The 24,364-nt window shown below is 26.8% G+C and overlaps 2 protein-coding genes across 6 annotated transcripts in view; one reads left to right on the top strand and one right to left on the bottom strand.

Moving 5' to 3' along the window:
• The window catches only part of LOC107448563 (uncharacterized), a 181,557-nt gene that overhangs the window by 42,631 nt on the left and 114,562 nt on the right, over positions 1-24,364 (top strand). For both annotated transcript variants that reach the window (XM_043048708.2, XM_043048709.2), the window contains exon 10: positions 1,892-1,966. In XM_043048708.2, the coding sequence (XP_042904642.1) occupies positions 1,892-1,966 (75 nt within the window). The remainder of the gene's footprint in view (positions 1-1,891; positions 1,967-24,364) is intronic.
• Positions 3,732-24,364, bottom strand: part of LOC107448561 (protein artichoke) — an 89,494-nt gene continuing 68,861 nt past the window's right edge. For 2 of the 4 annotated variants that reach the window (XM_016063809.3, XM_071187829.1), the window contains exons 3-6: positions 17,328-18,803; positions 11,746-13,624; positions 8,601-9,317; positions 3,732-3,907 (exon numbers count right to left, since the gene is read on the bottom strand). In XM_016063809.3, the coding sequence (XP_015919295.1) occupies positions 3,864-3,907; positions 8,601-9,317; positions 11,746-13,624; positions 17,328-18,788 (4,101 nt within the window). In that variant the 5' untranslated portion in view covers positions 18,789-18,803 and the 3' untranslated portion in view covers positions 3,732-3,863. Of the gene's footprint in view, positions 3,908-8,382; positions 9,318-11,745; positions 13,625-17,327; positions 18,804-24,364 lie in introns of those variants that run through there. The other 2 variants (XM_071187828.1, XM_071187827.1) reach the window with 1 other exon arrangement.

Here is a 24,364-nt window from a genome sequence, read left to right as displayed (position 1 = left end):
TATGCCATAAGCTTCTTCATTTGGTTTTACGTTTTTTCTCAATTATTGTTATCTTCTTCCAATTTTATTTATCACCCGATACTCTAAACCCTAAATATTTCTAATTTTTTCTCTATCACCACTTTTCATAGTAACTACTTTTTCATATTTATCAGTTTTCTTTTTGATTTATTAGATTAACAATTTCTTTTTAAATTTATGTATGGTTATTCAATCTATGCACGCATCTTAGAAGCCTATTTCTTTAGGTATGGATGATTGAGAAAATTTTATTTTTATAGTGACAATTTCTATATAATAAGGGATTGTAGGGATGTTTCATGAAATAATCGAAGATAAAAATTCATGAACAGAGTTCAAGAAAGCATTTTATATTCTCCTAAATTTCAGAGAAAAATAATTTTAATTAAAAAAAATGTTTTGTGATTCAAGGATCACAGAAATCAATTCAGCTTAAAGATGTTTTTCTTTTCTATTTTCTACCTAGCAAATAAGTAGTTGTTTCAGACTTTTCGTATTATCCAAACATTCAAAATATCAAGATTCGACTGAATTTATAAAAAATCAAAAATATTACTAGGGAATAAAGCACCTACAAACCAATTAAAAATGAGTTTAGAAAATAAATGCCTTCAGTGTTGAATACCTTTTAAATATTAGAATGCCAACTCCAAAAATTTGTTAATACAAAAAGTTCTTGTCTCTTAAAATTATTTAAGTTCAACTTTGTAATTGTGATGCCATTATAGGCATTACATATTTCCTAGCCTTTAAATTTTCTTTATTTCATAAATTTAATCATTCCTAATTCCTCTTTAAGTAAATAAATCGATTAATTAAGTTAATATTATAAAGATATTCAAATACTTCCATTCCTAATTAATGTAACTGTTTTATTTTAATACAAGTGCCATGTATACGTTAGAATAGTTTTCACCAAGGAAAGTTAAGGAATTTATGAATTGGCTATTAGTTACTTTAAACTATAACCAAGTCTCTTTTTAAATTATAATCAAGCCTTACGCATTCAAACATGTTGGTGGAAAAGAAAACGTGAGAAATAGTAGCGAATTTTAATTAAATCAAAACATTTAGCAACCATGTAATGGTTTTTGAATTCTATGCTAATGTGTTAGGCAGATGTAGAGGGTACCTCTGAAAATAGATTTTATTTTGCACACAGTTCAAGATTATGGTATAAAAAGATTACTGATTATATTAATGATTTTTATCTACTGAGAAAAGTATATAATAAATAACAATTTAGTTTTTATGCATATTTTATCATATCATTAAAACATTATGCATATTTCAGCACATCAGTAGCACTAAATTTTATTATTTGTTAATAACTAGCTTTCAAGTTTACTTAGAAATCGCATACTGTTAGAAAGATGAAAACTGAAATTTAAAAGTAAGTTATTAGAAAAAATCAACACAAAAACACAAAAACAATATTTTATTTTCAATTTATGCATTTATACAAAAACGAGAAACATGTAAATAGCGTTACAATAACTACGGATAAAAACATTTTAATTTTTTTTTTACTTTTTACCAACAATTTTGAGTTTAGAATTTGTGTTTGCAAGTAAAATACACTTGCTAAAATTTTTCACTTTTTAAAAATTTTCACAACATTTGCCACAGACTAGATATTACACATCTAAACCCTTCGCGCATAAAATATTTTTATTTCAACAAAATGTTTGAGCAGCGAATCAATTCATGCTCGATAGCCTGCATATAGCAAGCAGCATATCTCTACGTATGTCTTTCATTTTATCTTTCCTTTTTTGAGTTTCTGTATTCGTGATCAAATAGTCAATTATAATTGCTGTTGGAAATAAAATCTCACCACTTTATAACTGTATTCTTTTGTTTTAAACAGGTCCAGACGAAAATTGTGCAAAATGAAAAACTAGAGAAGAATGTTCTGCTTCGAATGCTCGTCCGACCTGAAAGTGTAAGTAGAATAAAAATTCGAGTTTCTTACCTTAAATAATTATCAAAAAACTAACCCTTTCAGACTTAAATCTCTTTGAAGTTTACGTACAAATTTAAATTATTTTTCAAATATGGTTTCAACATTGATTATTGTATTCTAATACATGTTATTTATTGGAATATATTAATATTATTTTGTTGTTGTTGTCCGGGAATTTTAGCTTGGCCTTCAATATAAATTAAGCGAATTTTCGGTAAAAGTAAAAATGAAATATTTATGATAGGGATTTCGTTTGCAGAGAAGTAGTTTTAACGGTTCTATTGGAAATGTTTAAAGTTAAGATATGTTTTAAAATGAGTTATAGTGCATATCCAGTTTCATAAGTAGAAATTAATTATTAATAAAATTATAATATTAATAAGACCAAAAATAGGTCATTTGCATTAAAAATCTATTGCAAATGATCACCTGTTTTTGACTTCATAAATTCAATTATAATCAAATTTTGTTAAAAAAATAATAATAATTTAATTACAACTAAAACTGTTTTTTTATAAATCAATTTCAAATTTTCTTGTGTAAATTTTCCCGCATTTTTCTGAAAGCAATTAATTTTAACAACTATAAAATTTATGCAAGAATCATCGAGTCTGAAAGGGTTGAAAGAAATTATGGAATTATAAAATATTTTTATAAAATACTTTTGATTTATATTGGAAAACAAAGCTAAGGAACTTCGCAGTTAATAATGTTATGGAAAGAGACAACTGTTCTGTTACTATAGGTTACTACTTAAAATGTTGGCTGATAAGTTTTACTTGAAAATACAATAAGATTTTAGAAGAAAACAGTTTTATATTTAAAAATCATATATTTTGCAGCATAAATTAATTTTTTTTTATTATTTAAAGAAATGATACTTTATAAAATTCAGAAGTTCACTTGATAAAATTTTTTATATGTCTGATCTTTTGAAATTTTTTTCGTGATATAATTATGTTATAAGGAACATACAATTGATAGAGAGTTTCATTAGTTAAGGAGTCAAAAAATTTTATTTCTCATAAATGTTATGTTTATATTTTTTAGAAAAGACTTTATGCTTTTCTTTTAATGATTAACAGTAGATAAAACTATTTTATGCTAAACTGGAAAAATAATGTCTAACTAAACCAATATAGCTGTAAATTAGTAAAAAGTTTACATTTTGCTTTTAAAAGGAAATGTCTTATGCGTTTATGCTGAAAGAAGTAATGAAAATAAAACATTTTAATCAAGTATGATAAAAATATGTTGTATTTAGAGTTTTATCTCTTTATTGTAAACATTGCTCTTTACAAGTTTTTTTTAAAATTTCTTAATAAAAAGGTTTGGAAAAGAACATTTTATCCGATAATAAATACATTTTTTCAAGACGACTTATAACCCCCAAGACTCCATAATAGAATAATAAATTTCTTTTTCTAAAGTATAATAATAACTCATACACATAGTTATTATATTTTATATGCAGAAAAGTGTCCATAATTCTAAATAGTTCTTTAACAATTAATTAATTTTCATAACTAATAATCCCCAATCAACTTTGTTTTACATGGTTTCAAAAATTTTATTGAGTTATTTTAATACATAAATACTTTAAAGAAATAACTACACATATATTCATTCGTTTCTCTCTTTTTTTCTACGTGAACTTTCAAACTTTAAGCTGAATCGAAAAAAAATCTCTTTTCAATAATAATATTTTTTAAAATTGCATACATACATTAGCATAAAATATATCTGTATTATATATATTTACTTTCTCATAGAAGCAACAGTTTATTTAAAAATAGTTAATGAAAAATTTCTTTTAAAGCATATTAACTTTTAATAATTTTGACTCACCAAGTGCAAAAATGTATTGCAATCTGCTTCAAGATGCATGCTCCAAGCAGTGGTTTATAATTCTTGGAGGTTCTAAAACATAAACACAGCTTTTGATGTTTTTCTGCCAAAACAATATATTAACTACAATACATCAAATAATATTTTACAGCTTGTTAATATTTCTTATGTAAAATTTAGTGTATTACATGCAAAAACATACTTTTTGTTCTTGTAATTATCTTGGTAAATCAATAACATCATATTAAAATGTGAAGAAAAATTAAATTAAAATTATTATTAATTAAATTATTATAATTAAATTAACATTAAAATTATATATATATTAAAATGTATTAAATTATTTTTTGATGATTACATAATATATCTTCAAGTAAAATGATTGTCACACATATAGAATTTGGATTATGTATCTTAATTTATATTAGTGTGTAATGGCTGTAGTAACTAAATTTTAAACGAATACGCATCTTTGTGTTTCTAAATTTAAACATATACGTGATTATATGAAATATTATTAAATATAACTGTTCCTCGAAATCTAATTATATTAATCATTCTAAATTTTATAACTGTAAATGAAATCATCTATTGAAAAATTTCATATTATTTATCTTCCTCGACACGTTAGATGAGAGAATGTTTGAAATTCATTTTAGAATTCATTATTAGTTTAGTGAAACTTTCTACAAACTTATAATTTATATTTTAAGATTTATATAAACATTTGATTATAAGATCTACTGATTAGATAGAGACAAATTATAATTTGAAACATTCACAGTAACAAATACAGAAAAGCTTAAAACCTTTTAATTACTGATCGCAACTAAATACCAAAGAAAAATCGCAATAACCTACCACAACAACTAAAATTCTCTTGCTAAAATAGAGATTTTAGAGTTACTATTTTTAATTTAAAGATCAGAAGCGGCATTTAGGCAAAACATTTTTGAAATAAAAATTGTAATTTTTGAAAGCTTGGTGGTGGCTGAATGCTAGCCTTCTCGCAATCCCATGTCACAGGTTTGGGGTTTTATCTTCAGACCGGTCAAGGTTGACTCAGCCTTTCATCCCTTCATTAAGTCGATAAAATGAGTACAAAGGGGACTAAACAGTGGGAGTTCCATGTTAGACTGACCATTCAACCGGAACATCGATTCCTACACACCAGAGTCCAAGGTCAAGAAAACTGGGATGGGTACAATAGGCCTTGGAATTCCATAGGCTGTCACGCCGTTGAGTTTATTTTGAGTTTAGATTAGTTTAGTAACTCCTAATCTTCAACTTTGAAATGCATTATCTTCAACGTAAGGTATGAAGTATAGATAATGAAGATAAGTAGGTATTTCAAAAGGGTCTACATGCTATTTTGAAATATCCTTGGAGACAATCCTTTGTATTGCAGTTTTTTTTTTCTTTTCAAAACAGTCTAGAAATTAATGGCATTCCTTTAAGATCTGTTGGTTTGTCAGCAGTTTATATTTTAGAGTAATAGTTTATTTTAATGAATAATTTCAAAATCAGAAGAATTTCATGTATATGTGTTCGCTTACAAAACAATAACCTGAATAGTTTAACAAAAATATAGGTTATATGCACTACAAATTTCGCATACATCTTCGCGTTATTTTTTACAAAGAATTTAAAATGATTGTTTAGTGATTGAGTTGAGTGAATTAAAGCTTTCTTATATGAGGGGGATTCAATGTCTTAGATGAAAGATTTTGTCATTTCTTCAGTACATTATTAGTAATTAAAGCATTTTAAATGCTGCTCTTTTATTGTAAGCCTATTTAAGTTACATTTTAAACTTTTTGTTTTTTGACCTGGACTAAATGGGAAGAGATCTCGAATAATATCATAACCAGATATATTTCTCTGTTCTGTTATTTAAAAAAAATCTGACTTAAAGCTTTTATTTATTTCAAACATTTAATTATAATCTTTTAATATTGTCATTAGCGCTAATTAGGAAATGTAAATTTTAATTTCCTCATTTGTGAAACAATTTACCTTCGTAACTTTCAAACACGTATTTTAACTTTCTTCTTCTTTTACCAAAGGAAAAAAAAATGCTAGAAAATGTTCAAATACGTTTGTGATTTTAAATATCCAAGCAGCTTTTTTTCCCCAACACTTGAATTATTCATAGTGTTTTAGCCAGTTTCTACTGATCCATTTCCACTAAGAACTATCTGGTTGAGTGCGGTGGGAAAATCTTATGGCAAACTAATGCCTCTCCGTTAAATATTCATTGCCGCTTCTTCACTTCAATGCAAAGTATTTCAGTATCTGGTATTTTTTCCCCTCAATTTTTTCTTACATTTTATCAACCATGGCGAAAAAGAGACGATCGTAGAGAATTTTGTTTACCCCGCGGATAGTCTTAAAACTGATTTCCGCTTGTTTTGATGTTGATACATCTTTGATGGAGTGTAAAGATGTAAAAATCAACTTTATGATTTTTCACTCGTTTTATTTAAGTGATTTTAAAAGATTCGCAATAGTTTTATGGGTGTATAAATTGAGATGTTGTTACAAAAAGTTTTATTTTCTATAAAAGGAAAAATAATGCGAATATTAAATGCTTTGAATCTTTTTATAGCTTTTCTTTTTACACTATTTTTGAGCGATATTTGATTGAAGTTTTATAAAACATGTTCTACAAACTGTCGACTGTGTGTTTTCGAAAAGTTTAATACTATTATTGAATTCAAAACATTCGTAGTTATTCAGCTTCAGAACACACTGGAATTGCTTTTGAATTATTTACAAAAAAATATATAAAAATAAGAATTATATGTTTCTGTTATCTGAACCATTACTAGTTATCAATTATATAATAAAACAAAGATTTTTTTCAATAACCGAAACACATTGCAGTTTTGCATAAAATGTGTAATCATTTGAAAAAAAATACGTGACTTCTAAAATATAGATTAATACTTCCCAATTGTTTGTAATATAGTGAACTAGAAATTAAAAATGGGGAGTTTTTGTATCACATGTGCTGATGACGTTCGGTATTTAAAATTATATATTATACGCTTGAAATAATTATATTTATAAGTTAAAATGTTAAGTTTCAATCTTATTATCTAGAACAAAATTTACAACCCCATTTTATAAGCTATTAGTCAATTTAAAATTCATTTTTGAGTTTTAAGAATGAATGTTTGTCATTTTAGGTATGTAAGTAGCAATATTTATTAAAATGTAACAAGTATTAAAGAGTTTAGAGATATAGCCCTTTCCTGCATTGATTTTGAGTATCCTTTATTACATTTTTTAAAACTAGCAAATGTTTAAATTTTTTAAACATTTTTTAAATAAATAAAATGTAAATTAAAGTATATGAAAAAGTAGGTGATATAGCGTTCTGTAATGTTTGAATTTAATTAGTATCATTTTATTATATAACTCCGGAGCATTTTATTTCCAGTTATAGCAATTGATATTGCTTAAAAATTCACCAAATTTATTTCTATGATTATCGATAAATATTTTTTTCCTATTTAGCATTATTATTATTTTCTCAATTTAGTTCTATTTTCAACAAATTTAGCATTATTATCATTATTTTTCTGGTAAAAATATTTTTAACAGTTTATGAAGAAATATTTTTGCATTCCAAATTCAGATAATTAATTTTTTTCGCTTTAGAAACAGAAGCATTTAAGTTATCAAAGTGTAAAAATTATTTTATAAAGGAATTTATAATTGTCCAAAAAGTAACGGCAAGTACTAAGTTTGATTTTTTTTCCTTTTGTGCTAAAAAAATATACTCATTTTAGGTTAAAATTTCAAACAAAAAATATGCATTTATTTTTTCTTCATAATTGCTTTTCTTTACATTTTGATCTAAGTTTTTTCTTTATTAACAAAAACATGTTTCAAATTAGATATTTAATTAAAGGAAATGAATGCGATATAGTAATAGACAAATTAAATCTATGTTTGTAAATATGGATACTTAATCAATCAAAGTAAATGGGAAAATGTGTGTACTGGTCGAAAAGTTACATTTGGAATTCAGGAAATAAAATAAAATATCATATTACATAACTAGCATTTCGATGAAAATTTTACTAATTACTCAAAATATTTATTTTTATAGAAGAAAAAATAATCTTAATTACTGCTGCATGTTGTTTCTGTAGTGTTTTATTTGAAACAATTTTTTGTATTTCGGTAGTGATTTACATTTTTTATAACTAAATAAGCATTTACGACCTACTTTGAATTCACTTTTATGGCTACTTTGAATTCCCTTTTATAATAATATAATAATATAATATATCAGTTAATCGATGCAAAGACTTTTTAAAAGGTTCCTGTAAAGACTGCATCTAAAAATATTATAAGAAAATTTCATCAAAACAGATAGAGATAATCATATTGAAATAAATATAGTTTAATTTAAAATTATGTTATCAGAAATTATTAAAATTATTTTATCAGAAATGAAAAGTTTTTGCAAACTTCTTTGCTGTATTTTTTGGACAATTATTTATAATTATAATTTTTGATATTAGAATGCCGCAGTATTTTACACTTTTATGCAGACATACACTTTGTAGCATGTAAAAAAGAGTTAACATGATTGAATTATTCATGTAAAAAGTCATATATCACGCATTGTTATATCCCTTAAAAGTTTTGTTCATAACTCATGAGAAGGCGTCATTTCGCGCCATTCGACATTTTGAGCTGTCCGATCTCGAACTGGGAGAAGTAGGGACATTTCGGACATTCCAATTACCTTCAGATGATTGGAGGGAAAAATGTCTATAGGATATATATTCCTGTGGAACATCATTCTTTACAGGTCTTCTTCTTCTCCGCCGTCTAAATTTAATAGCTGTCAGCAAAACTGATAGTGTCAGTACCAAAGCAGCACTTATGCTGCTTCCAAGTATGATACCTAAGGTAGATAAAGTCATTTTCGTTTTTTGCAGCTTAGCTAGAGTTTTTATCTGAAGGCACTTGTGATTTCCATTATCTGGAATTGTAGGTTGTGTTTTGCCTTCAATTGTAACGTATGGTATTGGTTTACCTAAAGTTCTTAGGTATTTTCCTGCAGCAGTAACACACACAGTGTACCAGGTTTCTGATTTCAACTCGTCAAGTTGGTAACGTCTTTGAATAGCAGGAAGAGGCTCACTCGATTTCAAGCTACTTCCTCTAGTTGAGGTGAGGTGATATGTGACGAGAAAATCATCAATGAGTGTTCCATTTTGCACATTCCATTTAATAATTAAGGACTCATGATCAAGATGCACTGCTTCTAAATCTTCTATGAAAGGTGCTGGACATATGTCTACTGGATGAAGACTTAAAATGGAAGTTTCTTTCAATCTTTCTGGAAGTATACAGTTTAGGTCTTTTATATTGCTTTCGGGATCATGGATCAGTCTAGTGTGCTCTTGAATCCATTCCCAAAAACTGAGTAGTCGACAATCGCAGTTAAATGGGTTGCCTATAATACAAAAATAAATCGTATGTAAATAAGTTGATTTTTTTTTAAAAAAATAATATTTTATATTTTAACAAAAGAGTACCAAGTATATAGCCAAAATTTTATTTTACACTATCTTATAACAATTGTGAACATTTTAATAAATTCTTAAACTCATTTCATTATTCATTTATCGCAATATTTAATCAAGTTGGATTCTTAACTGACTTTTTTAAATTACAGTTTGAATAAATAAGTCTAATATGACATTAGAGTTATTTTGTATCTTTATCCATACACTGTTAGAATTTTTAAAACACCATAAACCATATAATTTTTCAAATTTACAAGAACCTTAATATGTGTTAAGTTGAACTGCATTATAAAAATTTTAAATTTGATAACAAGATGCAATAGTTAAATTTGCATGGAAAAAGTGGTTCAAGTTAAACTCTACTTAGATTGCATGAAAATTGTCCCGTATTATGGCTAAAGACACCAATATAATGGTCTAATGCCGAACCGGATTTTTTACAATGTATGCTTCTAATAAAAAATTTTCCATCTGAATTTAGAGGCATAAATCAATTATGTACACTAAATATTATGGTGAAAAAAAAGTCATAATACGTTTCATAAAATGAAACTTTGAATTAATAATACAACGGAAAGTGAAGAATTTAAAACTACTGGGAGAATTAGAAATTATTTCTGTTGATATAATTTTTTAAAATCAAAACTGTAGAAAATGGCACGTGAGCTAAAAGGTAAATAATACTCCTTTACCTTACCTATTTCTATAAACATCGCATTATTCCAATATTATAACCTGTTGTTGTTGCTGTTGCTAATTCCCATCTGGTCTGACGGGGTCAGACCAGATCAATGAATCCGTTAACATTGAGAAAATCCGAAACCAGAATGGGAGAGGAATGAATATCGTTCCAGTATATTATAACCTGGCTATCATAATCACAAATAGGTGATTGAAATTGTTTTTTTTTTTTTGGGGGGGNTTTTGGGGGGGGGGGGGAGAATATTAAGTGTTTCCATATTTTGTGTTAAACGTTAAATGTTGAAAAGTGCTTATTTATTTTACTTCATTGACGCGCGCATAAATAACAAAATGATTGATTAGTGTCTTCCTGTTGCTACTTAAAACTGCGATGCATTCAAGCTTAGTAATGAAACCACCAATGAAATCGCAGCATTTTCGAGAAATATAAGTTTAGTTATTTAATTGTTTAATGCATTTACGATGGCAATTTAGCTTTATATTAATATTTATTAATCTTCGAATAATTATATTTTGCCGTATTTGTACAATTTATTATTATAGAGATGTATGAAAATTAGTACTTTCAAGATTCTATTCTAAAATATGAACAAAAGATCAAAGATAAAATATTATAGAGAATGAAGAAATTGTTTCCAACGTAAAAATCCGTCAATAGTAGTACTATATAGAAACAATACTATAAAAAAGCAGAACTGTTTCAGACGTAAAATACTATTTCATTGTTATTAAGAATTTTATTTATGTAACTATAAAGTATGCGTGTTAGATTTATTTCAAAAATTAAAGAACAAAAGAAACCTTCCAAAGAAGCATGTAAAGATGGTATAAACCACAAATGGGTTTTATCAAGTACTTTATTTTTTAACAACGCAATAAAGAGAAAAAGAAAAGCAAAAAAGAAAGTTAAAAAATGCTTAGATGAATATTTTTTTATTATAGGCTTACGCTTTACATTATGTAAATTTTTGGGTGGTAAACTCATTTGATTAATTAATATGAGATCTAATAAAACTTTTAAACGCTTTTTATATCATTTATTAAATAGTTATTCTGTAGTTATTAATGACCCTAATTAAATCTCACATTCACTCTTTTGTTTGCTCGAATATTATTATTAGCCTTAAAAAAACTAAGCATATTTTGTAATCGTGATCATAAAGGACAAAGAAGCCATTATTGAGCCTAGTTTTTCAATGTGATGAGAATAAGAGAAGGAAGCTTTAAAACACTTTCATTTTGTTTAAATTTGAAGTAGAACTATTACGTGTTATAAACACAACATAAAAAAACATCGATAAAACTTTTTTTAAAGTTTAACGAGCACTTTACTTAGTAGAAATCGAAAATAACAAAAAATAAAATAACATTTAAAAACTGCAACCCCGAAAAGGAAATTTTTTTATTTGTTACATAATTGATTCAATGAGTTAAAACAGGATACAAAGGTTATTATTTTTTTTAAACAAATAAAAATACTTTAAACGGTTTTATTGATAATGTTGAAAAAAGACAAATTGAGAAATAACTTTTTTGAACTTTTAAATTTTTTCTTTCTGAGTAATAGTTTTTTCAGAAGGTGATTAGATTTTCGTAAATAAATTCGTGTCAAAAAATTTCGTGTAATATTTAATGCAAAAAACAAACACTCACCGGCCAACAACAATTTGGACACTCTAACTTCTATGGGAATTAAAGTACTTGAACTTAGGAGAGTTATTTTATTGTCTTCAAGATTTAACTCAGAAAGAGAGCTGAGATCCACAAAAGCTCCAGACTGTATCCAAGTTATTTGATTATTCTGCATTAATAAAGTTTTCAAATTGTAAAGATTTCTAAACGTAACTCCCTCTACTTTGTGTAACTGATTTCCAGATACATCTAAATTCTCTACTTGCTCAATATCTTCACTGAAAACAGGCAGTTCAATTATCCGATTTGATGTTAAGTTTAAAGTTTTCAATTTCTTCAGTCCATAAAATCTTTCTTCAGGCAATATATCGATATTGTTATATCCAAGATCTAGAACGGTTAATTTTGTTAAAGGTTTAAAAGCGCCAGGTGATATTTTGACAATTTTATTATGACGTAACGATAAATGCAGTATATTTTTAAAACCAAGAAAATCATGAGATGCTATGACCGTTATATTGCCTCGGTTTATACGTAATGTTTCTAAGTGGTTAAAGCTACCGGTTGTGCTTAAGTCCTCTCTGATACGTACTATTGGATTTCGGTTAACCGACAGTATGCGTAGATTTATTAATGGAGAATTTAATAGAGAATTTGGAAGATAAGATAATAAATTTCCATCCAGGATGAGTTTATCTAAGTTTTTAAAATAATCAAACACGCCAGAATGAAAAGATTTCAGAGTATTGTTCGATAAATCTAATTCTTTCAATTTAGTTAAATTGGCAAAAGCATCTTGTTCTATATTTACTACATCATTGCTGCCAATAAATATCTTCTTTAAATTGCGATTTCCCTTAAATGACAGATGTGATACACTTGAAATTGCATTCTCCGAGATCGAGAATATTTCCAGGTTTGGTAAGTTTTCTATCGCCTGAGTTGGTATGTTTTCAAACTCGTTATTATCGAGATAGAGCTCTTTTAAAAAACCAAGGCTAGAGAAATGGCGAGATTCTAGAGTTTTTACTCCATTTCCTGCAAGACGTAGAATTCTCAGTTCAGTCATTTGTTCAAACATCCGGACTGTAACGGGACTTAGACCAGTGTTTTCGACGTTTAGGGTCGCTAGACCCGACAGTCCATAAAAAAGATTTTCGTTTGCTCCACTGAGGTTGTTTCCTGAAAGAAATAAATTCTTCAAAGAAGGAAGATAAAGAAAATCCACTCGAATATTACTCAGTTTATTTTCACTCATGTCAAGAGTTTCCAAAGAGGACAATTCTAAAAATGATCCAGCTTCGATTTCTTCCGCCATTGTGCTTGATAAAACGAGCTCTTTCAGAGGCAAGTTTCCTTCAAACATATACTTTCGAATAACGTATATTTGGTTATGTGATAAGTGCAATATTTTAAGATTGTGCAGAGTTTGAAATGTTTGAGGTTCAATATCCATAATTCGGTTGTGACTGAGATAAAGCTCCTCTAATTGAGATGCATCTTGAAACATATCCACGTTTAGATGATTGAGACTGTTATATTCTAAGTTCAAATAAAGTAACTGTCTCATACCAGAAAACGTACCACTTTCGATGGTAGTGATAGAATTGTGGTCGAGATACAATTTCTGTACTTCAACCAGATCTCGAAATACATCAGAATGTAATCTTATGATTTTGTTATGATTAAGCCAAAGAATTTCTAGTTTATTTTGTCCTAGTAAGCTATTAGCATTCATTGATACAATTTCATTGTGGGTTAGTTGAAGAGATCTGAGACTGGACGGGTAACGGCTTAGGATGTCATCTACCTCAAACATCTTGTTCCCTTGAATATTTAAATGTTGAAGATTAGCGAGCGACTGCAATGCTTCTGCTTCTATGACTTCTATTCGGTTGAACTATTAAGAAAGAAATATTATTATTTACACCAGTATTTATATTTAATATAATTATATGGCAAAGCAAATGCATTCAATTCATTAAAATATCAATGATCTTAATATTAAGAAACTATTTCATCCAATTATAAAAAGCTCTGAAATATTAAATGTATCAGAACTATTGGCAAAAAAGTCTGACTCACAACATTCAGAGCTCATTCTGTATGTTATGACGGTTTAAAACAAGATATTGATAAACGAACTTCTCCCACAGGTGGAATTTTTTAATTAAACTGTTACCAGATAGGTACTTTAGAATTTTTAAAATTTTTTTTTCTAACATAGTAGTGCCCAGAAACATAAAAATCTTGATGTATTTACCTGAAAATGGTCTTTCGAACAATTTGAAAAATACGGCTTATCATTATACTGCTGAAAGCTTTCATATTATATATTGATAGTATGGGGTATTCTGTAAGAAAATTAACTTTTGAATTTTATTTCAAGTGTGATAAAAAATTTAAATTTAATCTATTCCTTATTGTCTTATCCCAAATAACTTTTTTTTCCCTTAAAAAACAAAATTCCATGGTAAAAACCATTTTGGTCTGTTTTATAATTAGGTTTAATTAGGTTATGTTTAATTAAATTATGTTTAATAATTAGGGGATTTCATTGATTCAGGATCTGCACAAAATAAGATTGAATATGATTCAATGCTTGAAACAAAAGCGTTAATTTGTTTGAAATTTTACATTCTGGTATCTCTGTTGAATTGAAACTTGTCGACGGGAAACGTTGTAAACATTCATTTTCGAATGCTTACAGATATTTCAGAAACATGCAACAACATTTCACCTCATTCGAATGTTAAGTTTTCAATAAAAAGACAGAAAGAACATTATTCTAAAATCAAACTTGTTAAAATGAATATTTATACACTTAAATGTTATTTACACACTTTCATCAAAATTATTAAAATTTCTGTTTAGTGCATGAATTATTTATATTTTCTATTTTCTAAAATCCATAAAAGAAAATTAAGTGAGGAAAATAGCATTCATCTCAATACATTGATTTTTAATTTCATATAGATTACATTATCTTCTTTTTATGTCAAATATGGTTTATTGCAAATAAATAATCTTTTACATGAGTTCATGCAATTTATCTCGGAGCTGACATTGGCTTTATAATATAGAGAGATTGACACTACATACTCATCATGTTTTATGACAACTACGACCCAATGTATCACCTTATTATTTACAGATCATTCATTATAATGTCCCTATCAGGATCCATTTTTCTTTCACCGAATATATATTATCTATTGTTGTTTTTCCATAAAATATTACATTCCTTGATTTTCCCTCAGTAAGCAAGGAACTTACTTCAAAATAATGGTTGAAGAACTGACAATAAAACGGGCTTATTTCAACAGAAACTGACTGTCTTTTACTTTAGCACTTGATACTATTCTTTTTGTCAAATATATAGTTTTTACTTGTACGTTTGCTTGTTATTGTTAAGCTATTGATACATGACATACTCTAATAAGCCAGATGAAAATCAAGTGTATTAGAATAAGTTTCAATTTTAAATAAGTTAATGATTATTAATTTTGATCTGAAATGTTGATCCAGATTGTAGGATCTAGTTTGATGTATACAATGATGACAATTAATAAGCATATATAGTCTCCTGATAATAGAATTTTGATAAAAGAAACTATGCATTAAAATATATTGAATAAATATAATAAAATTTTTTTAAAAATCTCTAAATTAAATATTTTAAATTTTATTTTTCCTTTTTATGATGAGATGAGTTTAATAGTTCTCGGAATGAACTTTAAGTTTGCTTTTTAAAATTTATATGGCTGAGTGTATTCCGTAGTGAGGGATAAAATACACTTAGAAAAAAGTATGGTAAAAATTATCAGAATATGTTAAAACTTACTGCTTTTCGGACTCTATGGGAACACCAAAAAGCTTGCAAATTTTTATCGAAGAGTTTTCGTAATGATTTCTTTAAAATTAACATTAAAATATGGTTTTATGATAGATGATAAAATTTAGTAAATACGGTAAAAATTGGTAGTTTTATCATATCTTAGTATGGCATGAAAACCATTCATTTGGTTAAATTTACTTTTAAATTTTGTATTTATTTACTAAATGAGTGGTAAAAAGAACTATAGTTTTGAAAACAAGACTTTTGCTAAGCCGTTACCATATGAACAGAAAAATTACCAAATGAATGCTTAAAATACAGTATATTTTAGTTTATTTACCAGAATTATGATTTTTTTACCAGAAATATCATTACTATATAACACTGTAATTTTTTCTGAATTGATTTCTACGTGCAGTTTTGCTTTTATTGCATTATTTTAAACATTTTTACTGTACCTTAAAACTGTGGTTAATTATTAAAAAATTTTTAATCCACGAATGAAGATAACATCACACCATAAAATCGTAGTCAGCTATATCAAATAAATAAAAAATACGATACTCTGTTTCCATCTATATGTTTGCCAGAAATTTGGGTAGTGCAAAAGATGTAAAGAGTAAATATTGCAGTATCCAGAGAAAAATAAATGATTTGTAATAAAATTAGCAGACTATATTGTAACATTTGTGCCAGTTTAGAAAATAATGTGATTTTTAGATGATCGTATCTAAATATTTCTTAATGAAAAATAATATGAAAAATATTATTGTAAATGTAATAATTTTGAAAATACTATCACTTAAAATTTTTGATTAGTTAAACGAGGAAAGTATTTTTTTCTCTAACAGGATACCCAGAAAAAATATATATTTATTTTTTATAATTTAATATGAAAAATTGTGAATGGTTGAATATGAAATTAATTTCTTGATTTGAAACTTTTATAAGCTTATATAGACTGAAGGTACATAAATGTATGGCTGAGATACTTGAATATATTTATATAAAATTATATCCCAAGTAATAGCTGGGGAACTTATCAAATCTCATGCCAATGTATTCTTGCATATATTGGACAAACTAAACGCTCCCTTAAACTTTGACTTAAGTAACACGACAGATGCGTTCAAAATTAGGATAATCGATATTTTATCATTAACAGATATTCCATCTCTCTGCATAGTTGGAATTCTAATCACAAGTTAGATTTTTCTTCTGCTAAAATCATTCTATATTGCTGTTTCTCCACTGAACTTGATTTTTGGGAGTCATTCCAAATTTTGAAAAATTTTAATAATTTGTTTAATGACCATTCTAGTATTAGACCAATTCCCTAAATTTCAAAGTTTCTTCTAATTTGACCTGCTGACCTTGGGGTTCCCACTAAATCCCCTCTCACCTTTTTCTTACCTCCCTTTTTTATTAACTTGTTCCTATTGGTTAAACAACTTTGCCCGCATTTGTCTCTTTACTTTTCAACCATCATTTGGTGTTTAGACACTGAGAAAGGATCTTATTTATAGAAACGAAGCTATACTTTCTGTACTTCCGTTTGTGCTTTATTCACGTAGTATATGCTTGGTATAAAATTCCTGTTTTAGTATGAAATTGGATGCTAGAAATTCGGAAATAATTCAAAACCTTGATTTAATGTCATTTAAATGAGAAAAAAGTACTAAGTAATATTATATTAATTACCCACATGTTACCAAAATTAACAGAGATTGAGAGTAAATTAAAGAACAAATACTATTAAATGTACCTGTAAATGTAGTTCCTGTATGTTTGGCAAAGAATAAAAAATTCCCTTCTTAATGGTTTTGATAAGGTTGTTTTGCAGCCGAAGATCTCTCAGCTCAACAAGTTCTTGAAATGTCCCTTGTTGTAGTTCTGTGATTAGATTATTATCAAGTGATAGAGAGCGCAGTTCACGATTATTTTTAAACATTGATGGATGAATTTCTCTAAGTTGATTGAATGAAAGCTGTAATTGATAAAGATGGTGCAAATGATAAAATGCTCCACATTCAATATGAGTTATGGCATTATTTGGAATAAAAAGAACAGAAATCTGAGAAGTATTATAAAACGTATCATTAGTAATCTTTTTGATAATATTGTTAGTCAAAAAAATTTCACGAAGAAGAGTGAGGTTATTAAATGCTCCAGAGCTAACCGAATGCAAATGGTTGTAACTTAAATCAACAGTGCGAAGCTTTGAAAGATGACTAAAGGCTTTACCAGCTAGAGATGCTAAATTATTGTGGCTCACATCAAGAGATTCCAGTTCTCTTAAATGCAAAAAAACTGTGTCATTTAGTGATGTCAACCTATTCATATACAAAGACAATGAAGTCAGTCTGGGCATGGTAACGAAGCTTTTTTCATCGAGTGATTTTATCTTATTTGAGCTCAAATCAACCCTTTGCAAACTTGTAAATCTTGTAAATCCATCGTCTGGTATGTCTTCAATTTCGTTCCACACTAACCTCAATGTCTTAAGATTCCTCAAACGTCTTAGAGCATTCAGTGGAAACTGTTTTAACTTATTGTTGATTAAAATTAATTCTTCAAGAGTATTTTCAAGACCACCGAAGGCATATTCTGTCAAAAGATCAAGCTGGTTGTTCTGGAGATTCAAACTAGTTATCAAAAGTCCATACAAAGCGTAACTTTCTACTGATGTAATTATGTTTGAGTCAAAATCTAACGTTCGTAATGTTACAAGTTTGTTTAGTGAGCCTTGAGGGATTTCTTTTAGTTTGCTGTTCACTATAGATAAGCTATCCAATGTTAATTCAAGACCTGAGAAAGCATGTTCTTGTACCGTATTGATTTCTGTATGAGATATTTGAAGATGATAAACTGTTGAATTTTCAAATAAACCATCTGGTAATACTGTGACATTTGGATCAAGATGATAAATGCTTAGTGACTTAATAGGTGCTGTGATTTGTGATAGAGTAGTACGTATTTCGTCTAATCCAGTATTTGGACATTCTAGAAAAAGTCCATCTTCAAATTGGTAGCAAGGACACCATGGACTTCTTTCCCAGCGTGGACAACCTTCTTGGGACATGTTAGAACCATTGTCTGTGTCTTTTTCTGTTTCTTCCGTAGTTGTGACGCTGTTGCTTGAATTCAGGACAGTGCAAAGAGTGACGAAAAGAACAGCCCATTTTTGAAAACAAGAGTAGCCAACTACTTGTTGCAGATCTAACATATCTCATGTTTTATTCTGAAATAGAAAAGATAAAAGCACTTAGAAGATTAAATATTAAATAAATTAATAAAATAAAGAAATAGTTTAAATATTAAAATGGTTATGGACTTTTCTTCCTTTCCTTAGAGCTACATTTAGTTGTAATTTTTAAGTATCTTTATCTTATCATATGCATATTACAAAATAAATCTGGTTCTAAGTAATAAACTTGTAAGTCAAATGTATGTGAAATAAATACTCAGGTTATCTTAATATTCACAAAGAAACTACGCATATTTCTAATATCAATCAGAAAATAAGTTGTTATGTTTTGCTTATAAATTCTTCCGGATAGTGATACGAAATCAATTCGATATATCGAACTAAACAACAAATGAATAAAGAGGCATATGAAATTAGGCATGGGGTTTTCCTACATATACATAATATTTTTGTCTGTTAATAATAAATTGATTTTATGAATTAATATGAATTATTATTAAAATTTTGAGGCTGAAGCAAACATTGTGATGGTTAATTATAACTAAATAAATTCCGTAATTATTAATATTTTTTGGTGATTTTGATAACTATTAAGTTCTTTATAATTCGTGAAATGTTTTCACACTTGCCCCTAATATTAATTAAGTTTTACTGTATTTTGTAAAAATAAAATTAGACATATGTTTTAATATTTTAATTTAAGAATGTCAATTATGTTAATAAATATAATTTTAATTAGAAACCTTTTATTATATAATTAAATAGCGCTTGTTTTAGATTACTTTGTAACATTAATTAATAATATTTTAGTTAGAAAATTAAAGATAAGATTTCTGAAGTAAAAATTCAAATTTTGGGTTTAGGCTCTTGAAGTCTCGAAATGTTCAGTCACAAAGATTTTTAATTTTTTAAAAAATATTACAACCATTGTACTATATTACAATATTAGTAAAGTTTTTTACAAAAGTATTTTGTACACATTGTAATTAAAATTAAAGTTAAATCGTAACTAAAAGATTTAAACATTTGAATAAAAATCGTCCCATTTGTTTTTTTGAACGACTTACAACAATTCAATGGACATTCTTCAATAATATCTACAACTCTAAATTATTTAATGTATGGAGTGGATATTACAAGGGGAACAAAATTCTAGAAGAATTACCGAGCTGTATGGAATTGACATTTCTGGTAAAAAAAAACATAATTCTTGTAATAAAAACCAAAACATGGGATATTTAAACCATTTATTTCGCTTTTTTCCGTTCGTATGGTAACGGTTTATCAGAAAATCTGTCTTTCAAAATTATAGTTCTTATTATCTCATCCTTAGAAGAAATAAACTGAGTAAATTTAGCCATAGAATTGTTTTTTATGCCATGCTCTAAGGTGTCAAATTTTGCTGTTAATTTAACCAAATTATTTATCTTAGAGTTTTGATAAAGAAGAGAACATCTTTTGGTGTTCTCTTAATAACCGGAAAAACTGTAAATTTTACTATATTCTGGTAGTTTTGACCTTACTTTTTTCACATTTTCTTTTGAAATTTATTTACTATAAACATTTTCACTAAAGATTTCTTTAAATAAACGTTTTATTTACAATATTCCATCCCATTTCATTTTCTATAAAATGAGGAAATAATTATAAATTATTCAATTCTATCAATTATAAATTAATAAGACTGTAATGTCACTTATATTTAGCAATGAGTTTCTTTTATAAACGTTTTCATTTCAAGATATAAGAAGAAACGTATATTTTATAACTTAAGAGAATTTGTAAACCAATTTATTTTAAAGCATTTTTTTAAATGGATACTGTATTTTCGCAGACACAGTCTGATATTTTTCTGAATTTTTTCTTCTAAACTGTCAACAGTTTGATCTTTTGCTTGGCTTTTTTTTAAATTCCTTGCCATAGATCAAATGTAAAAAAAAAGAGAGAATAGCTTGGCTGCTAAAGAGAATCGCTAGAGGGTGACTGTTTATGAAGTATGCTGTTGACTTTTAATGTTATATCGTATTTTTATCGTAGCACAAGTGTCAAGCCAAAAACGTTTATGACATAAACTTTTGAAAATATTTAAAATAAAGTTCATGTGAAAAAAAGCGAAAAAAATTCTTTTCAATGTTTAAAACAATAAAAATTATTATTATGAAAATTAGGATTAATTATAATTTTCTTTAATTAAATGAGGGAACAAATGATACAAACACTCTAAAAATTATGTTTCGTACTGGAATATATATAGAAATAATATATTTTCCATTAATTTGCAAGTACAATATGCGAATAATAGTATGTATTAATATTTGTTATTGCTTTGAACTCATTCAGTATCATTTGTAGCGCTTGCTAAAATTTATGAAACTGTAGAAATTTTCTTTATAATAAAGAAGATATATTTTTTATGCTAAATTTCCGAATTTAATAAGAAATGTTTTTCTTTTCCTTCTTCTTTCAAATTTCAATTTTTAATAATTAAAAGTATCTTATGCATATGCACAGACCTGCATTGTATTCTTTCTATGAAGAAATGCTAGAGACATTTCTGCTCTAAAATTCTTTAGTAATAATAAAATTAGTTTTTATGATAGTGTGTGAGTTATTTGCACATGCTTCTATGTTATGCATCTTAAAATAAAAATTCTGCAAAGTATTGTGTGAGAAATTAATACATTTTTTTAAGAAGTATCCTTTTAGCACTACCTTCTTAAGTATAGATATTAAAAAAAGCAAGGACGAAACACAATTATTTGTTTAAAACATTTATAATTAACCGACAAATCTGTAAATTAAACATCAGATTATTCAAAGATGAACTAGCTGACATTGTTTTTTTTTACAATAGAATGTTTGTATTTTGCATAGCTTGAAAAAGTATAGCTTCCAAATGCCTTATAGTTTTATTTTAAATCAAAACATTTTGTCAAAACACTGCAAGAAGGTAAACATTTTGCTTTTATACAAATACAATAAGGGATGTGTGCTTAGCTTCATGAAGGACTGTGTGCTCAATTAATATTAATATGTTGTTTAAAAGTGTAAAAAGAATCTATTATGAGAGTTATAAATAAGTATCGATTTGTAAACTAATTCATACAAACATATAAGAACTAAACTACAAAAATATGTGATGCATTACTTTGAAATTATTAAACCAATTACATGAGGAAATCAAAAAGGTATTATACTACAAAGCTATACTACAAATTATTTTTGCAATATGAAAGGTTACTATTATTACACTTATGTTGTTGTTTTTGTAAATGAGTTTAATTGTTATGAAAATTTTTATACTTAAATAACTTTCAAAAGCCATATAATATTCCTTCTCAATAATTGACGATTCTTTGATTTATGAGTATTTTTTATTTTTTTAAAGTTAAGTATTTAATTAATGATAAAATTTTCTCAAAACGTATTCTATTTCAAAAAGAAATATTTTTTGAATGTATAATTGAAAAACTCTCTTAAACTATAAATGTCAGAACAGCAACTTATCGTATAGAGTTTGTTTCGTCTATAAACATATTTCTGTTGTTAATCATGTGACTCTATTTTTATTTTTCACTGTTTAAATTGAAATTTCTTCTATAAAATGTTCCAAGTTATTAAGGTGATCCTTTTGATTTTTTTTAATATGAAGAGTCTGATAATTCGCATAACTTCCTTGAACTCTCTCTTTTGAGAAAACAAAAGTTTAAGTAAAAACAAAGTTTTCAGGAAACGAAAAAGTTCAAGCCTAAATAATAAAAAAAATAAACTACTTAACTATACTTAATTATAAGCTGATGGCATTTTTTCTGTTTCAAATGGATTTACTTTTCATTGTTTGTTTGAACATTATTATTTATTCTTAATTGGCTTGACCCCAAAATTTTTTTTCCTACTATTTAAAAGATTTGGTAAATACTTCATGTTAAGATATATTAAATTTAAAAAAAACATAAAAATCTGGTTTGCTTCCAATATTAAATGTTATTGTTTGTTAAATATAACATTCAATAAGATAGATATATGATTATAAAAATTTTGTATACAAAAACTAATTTTAAATATAATATTTAATTGAATTTAATCTCGATTTCTCATTTCAATTTATCATTTCAATTACATTTACAGAATAGTTATATCTGACATGAAATTTTAAGAGACAAATTTTATTAACTTCATTGTTTCATTGAGTTGAAAAAGAAAAGTAAACTTTTAATGACATCGTTACAAAGTTGTCTAGAGGATAATAAAAAAGCCGTTTTCTTTGTATTCCAACCACTCGTTCTTGGGCAATAAAGTGGCCATTGGTCGATTAATGGCCAGCATTTTGATGCTTGACTTTGAGATCCCGGAGGAACTCTAAAATTCTCTACCATACTCCATTACATCGAGTTTACTTAGTGCTTTTAGATCTCGAGGGCTATATATATTTTTAATTTTTCAATTTTTCTAAAAATAATACACTTTTTCTTTACATTTTTTAGTAATACTTTGAAAACACTACTGTTCAATGATATTACCAGTAACATATAGCGGGTAGCAAGTACTTAGGATACAAAATTAAAAGCTCCAGTTCTTACTGCATGCAATTAAATTCCCTTTTATTAAATCATATTCTTCAAAATTTTTAGTTGAATTAGCGTTTAATTGTTAAACGTTTTATTGCTTAAGACATAAATAGTTAGAGCTAATTTTTGTTTAAAACATTTAGCAGTTATCGTAATCTATATTTATTTATATTAAGTCAGAGTTGATAAATTTAAAATTGAGAGTTAATAAGCTTACGTAAAATAAATTTTTCTTAAATATGGCAGCTCATATGCTCTTAACGTCTATTACTATTTTATTTATTGAGCAAATTTTCTTAATTTTTGATGTTACTAGAAAGATAATGGTTAGAACTATGAAATGAAACTATTAAAATGCTGGGAATATCTATTAATATTTAGAAATTTGTGTTGAAATCAGTTTTTGGTTTTTCGCAAATTTTTTGGTATTTCAATTTTATTTTCATAACATATTTTTCAACTTAAAAAGATCAATACGGTATATTTTTGTATTTCTTTATAAAAAATAAAAATTGCCTTTGTTTTCACCCAAAATATTTGAAGATTATTTTGTTGTACAATAAGTATCATACTTTTCAACGAACTTTTAAAAAAAATTAAAATGTTGTTTTTTTGTTTTTGGTCACTAAAAAATAAGTAGTAATTCTGCAAAAAAGGGAAAAAAGAAAAAAATAGAAACTTTCGGAATTTTTCGACTCTCAAATCTTATCCAACAAATTCTAAGCAATTTATGCAGCCTTCATTTTAACACCGATTAAGTTTTTTTAAAATTTCCGAATGCATAATGTTGCAGTTGAGTATGCAGTATGTAAGCAACGAGCACTTGTAATGCAATCGGCACATTAACATAGTTTTACAAGGATCAAACAATAGATTACGAGGGTTATACTACAATTAAATTGTTGCCTTTCTGGTCTCATGTATGTAATTTTAGAAATCTGAATTTTTTTAAGGTGTGATTCTTAGACTTAAATGCATGGTGATAACATTTCTAGTTAAAAACAATACACAATTCTGGTTAAAATC

The sequence above is a fragment of the Parasteatoda tepidariorum genome, chromosome X1, assembly GCF_043381705.1.
Source record: "Parasteatoda tepidariorum isolate YZ-2023 chromosome X1, CAS_Ptep_4.0, whole genome shotgun sequence".
Taxonomy (NCBI): Eukaryota; Metazoa; Arthropoda; class Arachnida; order Araneae; family Theridiidae; genus Parasteatoda; species Parasteatoda tepidariorum.
Note: the sequence above shows the minus strand (reverse complement) of the source record. Positions and strands in the feature narration are given on the sequence as shown.